This window comes from Athene cunicularia (assembly GCF_003259725.1).
Source record: "Athene cunicularia isolate RWA chromosome 17 unlocalized genomic scaffold, athCun1 chr17_part1, whole genome shotgun sequence".
Taxonomy (NCBI): Eukaryota; Metazoa; Chordata; class Aves; order Strigiformes; family Strigidae; genus Athene; species Athene cunicularia.
Genome location: NW_020799122.1, coordinates 1,732,379 through 1,740,123, shown reverse-complemented (window position 1 = coordinate 1,740,123; position 7,745 = coordinate 1,732,379). Strand labels below are relative to the sequence as shown.

At 42.2% G+C, this 7,745-nt stretch overlaps 1 protein-coding gene across 4 annotated transcripts in view; it reads left to right on the top strand.

The window, feature by feature from the left end:
• Nucleotides 1-7,745, top strand: part of CRB2 (crumbs 2, cell polarity complex component) — a 71,854-nt gene that overhangs the window by 32,290 nt on the left and 31,819 nt on the right. The window contains exon 1 of one of the 4 annotated variants that reach the window (XM_026860311.1): nucleotides 61-249. The exons of the other annotated variants lie outside the window; for them this stretch is intronic. Coding sequence (XP_026716112.1) covers nucleotides 177-249 — 73 coding nt within the window. The 5' untranslated portion in view covers nucleotides 61-176. Of the gene's footprint in view, nucleotides 1-60; nucleotides 250-7,745 lie in introns of those variants that run through there. 4 annotated transcript variants of the gene reach the window in all.

Sequence of the window (7,745 nt, the reverse complement as noted above, 5' to 3'; positions counted from 1 at the left end):
GCCGCCTGGCGAGGCCGCGGACTCTGTCCGCCGGGGCAGTGCTAGTCCCGCGGCGGGGCGCGGAGCCGCTGCCGGCAGGAGAGCGGCCTCTCCCCAGTCCGTGATGCGGGCTCGGCCGCTGTCTGCTGGCCTCCAACTCCCCAGAGGTTTTTAGAACCGCCACCCTTAGACTTGTCATGGAATTAAAGAAAACTACCTCCAGGGCGCACAGTGCTGCTCTCCTGCTGCCACTTTTCCTCTTACTTTGGGGTAAGTTGTTTTGGTTTTTTTTTGTCTTCTGTGCCTGATTCTTACCCAACTGCAATGCAGTGACTTTGGATCAAATGTGTGACCTGCCCTTATATTGCAAAGGTAGTTGAACAAAATGCCACTCTCACAGTTAGATCTGAAGCCTGAAACCTTATTGTCTGGAAGATAAACAGGCATCTCATTCTAGATATGTTTTTCCTTCTGTGTATTTCTTGTCTCCTTTCATCTTTCTCCCTGTGCACATGTATGTATTCACAGGAGCTGAAAGTGTGTGCACTTTGATGTAATTTAGTAGCCAGCCACTATAGTAACGATTTCCTCCACTGAAAAGTTCTGAATTTTACAGTCGTGCCCATACAGAAGAAACACTGAGCTTTATTTCCATTCTGCATGCTTTAAAAATACATCTAGGCAAACCAGGTGTGTACCTAAGGGAGTGTACTAATACACTGAAGTGCCAGATACCTCCGGTACAAAATGTGGAGAAAGAAGAGTACGTGAGTATTCTCCCTTAGAGATTTTTGAAGAAGGCAGATCCATCCTGAAAGTGTGAGAAGTGGTGAGGTAACAAAAGAGTTTATGACACTGATGGGGGTTTTTGTTTTGATTATGTTTTTTTCCACATTGAAAACTTACTTCCTAGCCAAAGAATATACTTATGTGTACTGGGATTCTTCAAGTTCACGTGAACATGTCTTTGGACTCCAAAAGTCACACTTGTATACGATTTCTTATGGTCCCTGAAAAAGGGATTTCTCTGTTTCTTCTGGAAGAGGTGCCTTGGAGGTCTGCTGGGCCTAGACATCCGTTTTAGTCATGTAGGGATTATAAGGTGACACCAGGAACATGTCCAACCTTTTACTGGAAATTATGATTGGGATTGAACCAGCCTCCTTATACTCTTATTTGTTGCTGCCAGGCCAGGATCTGTATGTAAACTGTTCAGTTTCCACTGAGCTAGGACAAGAATGTTCAGTGACATGAAGATGTTGAGGTAAAATACGGAGAATGTGCAGAAATTAGAGTGCATTTTCTCCGCTAATATCTGTTCAGTACTGCATTCGGTGTTTTCTTGGATTAGTGGGTGATGTTTATGTACTTTTTGAGAGTTGGAGAAAGTTTTCATCTTTCCTTTTTGATTCCCCAACAGGTGGTTTTGGTTTTGTGGGGTTTTTTTTGTTTGTTTTTTTTTTTTTTTTAACCTGTGAAGCCTCCTTAAATTTCCTTTGCTCTGGTCATCTCAGACTATGAACATGAAAGTCAAAATACATTTTGATTTTTGTCAGATTCACCACCACCACCACCCACCCCCCCTTCCTTGTACCAGCTTCTTTGTTTGGTGCATTCGCTCCAAGTGCCTGGAATTCCTCTGGCCACAGGGAAGCAGCAGGACTGTCTTTTGTATCTAGTAACCATAGCTACTGGTTTGGAGTGTGAAGCAATTATGGTGGCTTTGTCTTGTGCAAAAGGCAGGCCCATTGCATATACAGTATTGCTCAGTATGGGGCTGCCAGAGAGCTGTGGTGATTCTGGGGATTTGTGCTGTTTGACCATTGCACCGAGAGCTTTTCACTCTTGGGTAACGCTCTTTTCTGGAATAGTGATTTACTGAGAACATTGTTTTCCTTTGGAGAGCAGGTGGATGACACATCTTGATATAGCCAGCCAAGCTCAAGGGAAGTGGTAATTTCCATAATCTTTCCACCTGCTCCTAGTCTGCAAGAGGAATTCTACCAGATTTTAACTGTAGTGAATGGTGGCATTTATGTAGCACTTGTAGAATTTTGAGGCCATAGGGAAATGCCTTTTCTTACCTTTGTGAGCCACGACTGCTTTTTTTTTTTTTTTTTAAATTATTATTTCTAATTGATTTAGTCTAAACATCATTGAAGCACAGAGTGGCTAAGTTATTTGTTAAAAAATTTGAGAAAATTCTGATTATCCAGATGGCCTGTTGCAAGCTGTAACCATACAACCATCCTGCAGCTAGATCCACGCTATCTCCAGTTATTTAAAATGAACTCCAGAGGGGCCAGTGGTACAGGCTCTGCATGTGACTCCTGTTTTACTGCTGCTGTCTGTGTAATGTGCAAAACAGCTCTCAGCTTAATTTGTTGTGTTCTAAAGGAGATACTGGAGGGCAGAATGAGTGCCTACTCATTTCTCTTCCCACATCTCTATCCAGCAACATGCACAGTAATTCACATACCTTTGGCCTGGAAAATGCTTTGAACGCCTATTGAGAGAGAGCATGTGCAGACAAACCTTTTTTTTCTGACAGTTTGCTATCTGCTCTAATGCAAGCTCTTGAGATTAGCTTGGACATACAGATAGTTTAAATCTTACTCCTTCAAAACGTGGAAACAAAGAAATAGCATTTGTTGATTGTCAGTATATTTAAATAAGAATTGGAAATTAAAGTTTGTGACTCAATCTGGTTAACTGAATACACAGGAAACCCCCTGTCTCCGTGTTTGATCTGTGGAAATGGCTGAGAGATCAGAGAATGTGTAAACCATGAAGGCCAGCTTGGAGGAGTGTTTATTAAGGGATGTCATAAGCACAAAAGATCAAAGAGTTACTGTGGCAATATATGCAATACTGTCACAAAACATGGATTTATAGCTTCTTTCTCCGAGTTCTAGAAGCATGATAATAGGAGTTACATCTTCAAATCTGCGTTGGAACAGTGAACAGATAATAAAAACAAGCTAGCTGGCTACTTGTTCTGTGTTAAGAGTAAGTTTAGTTCCCTGAAGTGTTATTTCTGATTAATGCTGTTAATGCCTCTGGCCATAATATTGGCACTGCTCAGCCCTGTGGATTGCTGCCCACTGTTTGGCACCATTCAGCAATTCACTGGGCGAGCGGGGTGTGAGGGAGCCAGGAATTGGCATTCTGCGTTTTGAGAGGGTAAATATTCTGCATATTTCACAAGGGGAAACTGAGCCACATCATCTTATGCCTGTCTTAATGAAAGTCTAGCAGTCTAGGCCTTTATAATATAAATTCTTTATGAATATTTTACACTAGTAGACTGTGTACATATCTCTGGTCACACCTAAAACCTAGCATGCAAACGTTGTGGTCTGGAACTTGTTTTTCTTTGTTACTAGAGACCAACGTCAGAAGTAGGCTGGGAAGTGATGAACGCACAATACCATTAAAACTTTGGACAGGAAAAACTGCAATCTGAACTGTGTGCAGAGACTTTGCTAGAGGTTTTTAAATTAGTATCCCAACAGGTAATTGGCTGAGATATTGGACTTGTGTGTTTAATCTACCAAAATTCGACAAGATGTATCAAAGCCATGAACAGGAATGCTCTTCTGACACTGACTTTTCTAAAAGATGCTGTAGGTATTGCTGGGATCCCTAGCATCTTGCTGGGCCATTTCTTCAGTATTGTCTTAGAAGAACTACCTGCTAATTGCCAGCATGGCTTTTTGATGACCTAATCTTTATTTTGAGGGTGGTTTTTTTGTCATAGTGACATGACTTGCTTCACAGAGATTGTCAGATCTGATAAGCTGGTAACCTGAGATCATAATGATGATGTTTAGATTCCACCAGCAGATAGTACCTCAACCTGCATTTTCACTGAAGTATCATCTCTCCCCTCTATAAAAAATGAAGAGGAACAACTTGACTCTGGGCACCAGGATCTTGAGGGGGTATTGAATATACCTGATCCTAATGGTGACACTTGAGCATGTGACCATGAAATTCAAACAAAAGTTGGTGGGAAGTGGTTGGGGGGAAGAGGGAGCTGCTGGTAGGTGGGAGCAAGCTGCTTAACGGAGCTTCTCCTGATGGCTGGGCAGAGGTGGTGAACTGCTGCAGCTCGGGGGCTTGGTAGTTGTGATCAAACATTGGTATTTTGGGAAGTTTCCCATGCCCACATCCATTTTCTGATGTGGAATAGAAAAGCCCACTGTTAAAGCAGCTATCAAAAGATGCCCGTTACTGCGTTAAGCAGGACAAGGAATACAGGTTATGGAATATTTTAGGCTGGGTGAAAAATCAGTGCCAATTATTAGCATGTCGTGAGCTTGTCAGTAGTCTCAGAGAATTTCAGGGCCTTTTTTTCTGATGGTAGTGTCACTAGGAGCAGGTGCTTTGCTCCGGTCTGGGGAGAAAGGGTTTAATCTCTCTGTGCCAAGAAGGAAATGGTGCTTGTAAAGCCCTAGGATGTGTAGAGCCACCTAAAAAGGCCCCTGTATGCTCCCCGGAGTACTGAATGTACTTCCCGAAGAAGGGTTTTATTTTATTCTGCTGTTACCTTCCATAGCAGATACACTATCCTTCCAAAGTTAGCAAGAGTGGGGGAGAGGGTGGACAGCATGAAAGCCCCTTCTCAGGCCTGTCCAGCCTTCCTTCCTGGTGTGTAGATCCTGGGGACAGGCTGTGGTGTGTGTACCCTTTCACTAATCCTTTACACTGACCAGGATAGGGAGAGAGCAGCAGAGGTCAGCAGGGATTTACTAATATAAGCACATGCCTTCCTGTTGTCATGGAGACACAACTCTTTCCATTCCTTTATTCAGCATTTATTTAATAGTTGTGTTACTCTGATACTTGAGGTGGAGGGGTTCCTTCTCTACCTTTGGCCTCGGTATCGTTCTCTATCGGGAATTATGTTGGGGCCATCAGCGCCAGCACAGCCTGACTGGGAAGAATTGCATCTGGGGTTTTGAGCATTCACAGTTTAGGCACTTGAAGATTCCTCTGGCTCAGTTATCACTGCGGTGCAGCTGGAGGCTGCTGCTGGGAAGCCTCCTGTTCTCACCTCTTGGTTGTAAATTGTCTTTTTTCCATTTGTTGTAGTGAGTAAGGCAGGTGAAATGCACCTGAAAGAAGCCTCTTTCTTGCAGTGCCTTTTTGTAAAAGGTGATAGTCGTAAGATTTACAATAGCATGGAAGTAAAGGAACTCGGTAACAAATCCATGCACAAAAGGTAATACATCATGGCTGGGTCATAGTTTTGGAAACATAAATAAATGCTCATAAGCATGAAGCAGACTTTTTCCCAAACTCTATCACTAAAACAAGAGGAGAATATGCCAGTCCTGTCCGTTGCAACTTGTTTAACAGAAACCAGAAGTGCTACACCAGGAGATGCAGTGTTTCCTCCTCTGTTTGGGAATCCTTTGCAGTAATAGGTTCTTGAGGAGGAGCGCGCATCCCTTTATTCCCCTCTGTTCATGTAATGAGGAAATACTGTTGGGCATATGTGTAGCCTGGTTACCCCTTACAAGCATTGCAGCTTCATTCTGGTATTTTATATCCTCTGTTTTTCTGTCCCTTTTTTTTTTTTTTTTTTTTAAACTGGACAGTGGGTAGTGTGAGTTGTACTGATTTGCTGGGAGGGAGAAGCTGAAGACATGAGAAAAGTTGGACATAAGCAGACCTGATTCTCACCATTTTGTCATCCTCTTGTCTCAGTCCCACTTCTGACTGACCCAAAGACTGGAAAGACACAATTTGTTTTATCATTAATGGTTCCCATAATTAGTCTGGGTGAAGTGCCCAATCTGACATCCCATCCCACTTCAGAGCCTGTCTTCTCCTGCTAGGTATTCTCTGCTTCCCAAGATGATTCAGGCATCTGGGCATGATCAAAGCCACAGCTGGAATGTGCAAAATCAGGAAAGTTATCAGAGCCTAGAAAATGGGAAATATATTTCATATTTCAGTGGGAATCCAGAAATAAAATATGCATATGCGCTTTGATTGTCTTTCCTTTTGCTACACAGTTGTAGTATTTTATATTATGTGCTGAAATAAAGCACCTCCATGTTTTAGAGACTGGAAAAGTCTAACCTTCTAATTCTGTAATACCTCGAATGTAAGGTGTTAAAGGCTTTGACTCATTATAAATCATCTTACAGGACAGTCGTGAACTACCTGCAGCTGTTTCTTAAATTGGGCAAAGTGATACACAAAGTGGAACTGGCTTGCCCAAGTTCACATTAAGTTTTTGCTAAGCCAGGAAATAATGTTATGGCATCCTGACTCTTCTGGCAGTTGTGTCTGTGATGGTGAGCATTTTGCTGAGAGATTGTACATGGGAGACAGTGAAAGGATGAAAATGTGCTCTGCAGTGCACGTGTGTGAACAGGTATTCAGAGATGGGTATTTTCGGTAAGTACTGCTGACTGCTTAGAATATTTTTGTTTGTAGAGATTATATTCCATTTGAAAAAAAAAATAAATTTAAAACCCCATCAATCAATTGTCAAAATTGTCCTTCAGTATGAAGAAAACAAGGTAATCTCTGGGTTGATAACCCCAATACTTGCCACTTCCCTGTTGGAATTTTAAGTGACCATTAAGATCACCTTTGAGGTAGTTACCAGTGAAGCCCTGTGAGGAGTTAGAAACTTGAGGTGCCATGTGCATGGATAGGGTGACGGATTAAGGGACCTTGGGAATCAACAATTTAAGCAGCTAAAATTAAAATGAGAGAGAGGTTCATGAAAATGTTGCACTGAGCATCTTCCATGAGGTCAGGTGTAGCCTCAGCTTGAGGGCATCCATCCTCTGTCATAGCTGCCCAAGACTTTGAAAAAACAAACTTGTGAAAAGCAAAACCAAAAAATAGAAGCGAGTGAGTAATGCTAAAGCAGCTTCTTGCAAGAAGTGAAATAATGACATGACTGAAGCTCCTTGTCCTGTGTATTGTCTTAGCAACTCACGATTGGTCTCGAATAAAAACTACCAGCAGTGTTATAACAATGTCAGGCTGGAGAGGGGAGGTTGTGAAAGAATTTATTTCAGTGCAACTTGGGGGGGAAATCACCACTGAGATTTCACATGTGTGAGAGAATGGTGAACAGACAGAGTTGAAGGGTTTTGTTTGTTTTTTAAAGTGAAGGACAGAAACTTTGCTCCAGCTCTCTGAGAACCTTCCACTCCTCCTTGAGAGCCTCCTCCTGCCCTGTCTTTATCAGTTCTCACAACTCTCTCTGCCAGTGCAGTGCGACAGCATCTTGTCCCGGTTTGCTGACGAGATTTCTCAGGACTTTCAGGGAGAGAGACAGTGACCTACTACCAGGGGGACCTTGGATTGCCCAGCATCTCTTTAATTTCTGATTTCTCTTTTTATGGCTAGAAGACTCGCTGCTGCAACTGCCCTTTGACACGATCACTTAGTGAAGATATAAAGTATAATATTATTAAAGCCAGTTAGTCAAACAAAGCGTGGTAATGCACCTTGTTTGCCTTAAAGTGATACAAAAGGTCACAAACCTCATCTTTTAGGGCAAATCTTTGTCAGCTACTTTTAAAGTGTAAAACCAGACCTGTCCTGACAGAGCTCAGTGAATGCTTTATATGTGACTCTGTTAGCCTTTGAAGTTCCTCCTAATCCATCCCTAAATGCCTGGAACATATTCTTCAAAGAAGCTGTCTCCAGTTTCATTTCAGAGTAGTGTTGCAGGATGGTATGACTGTAATATATATATATATATATATATATATATATATATATATATA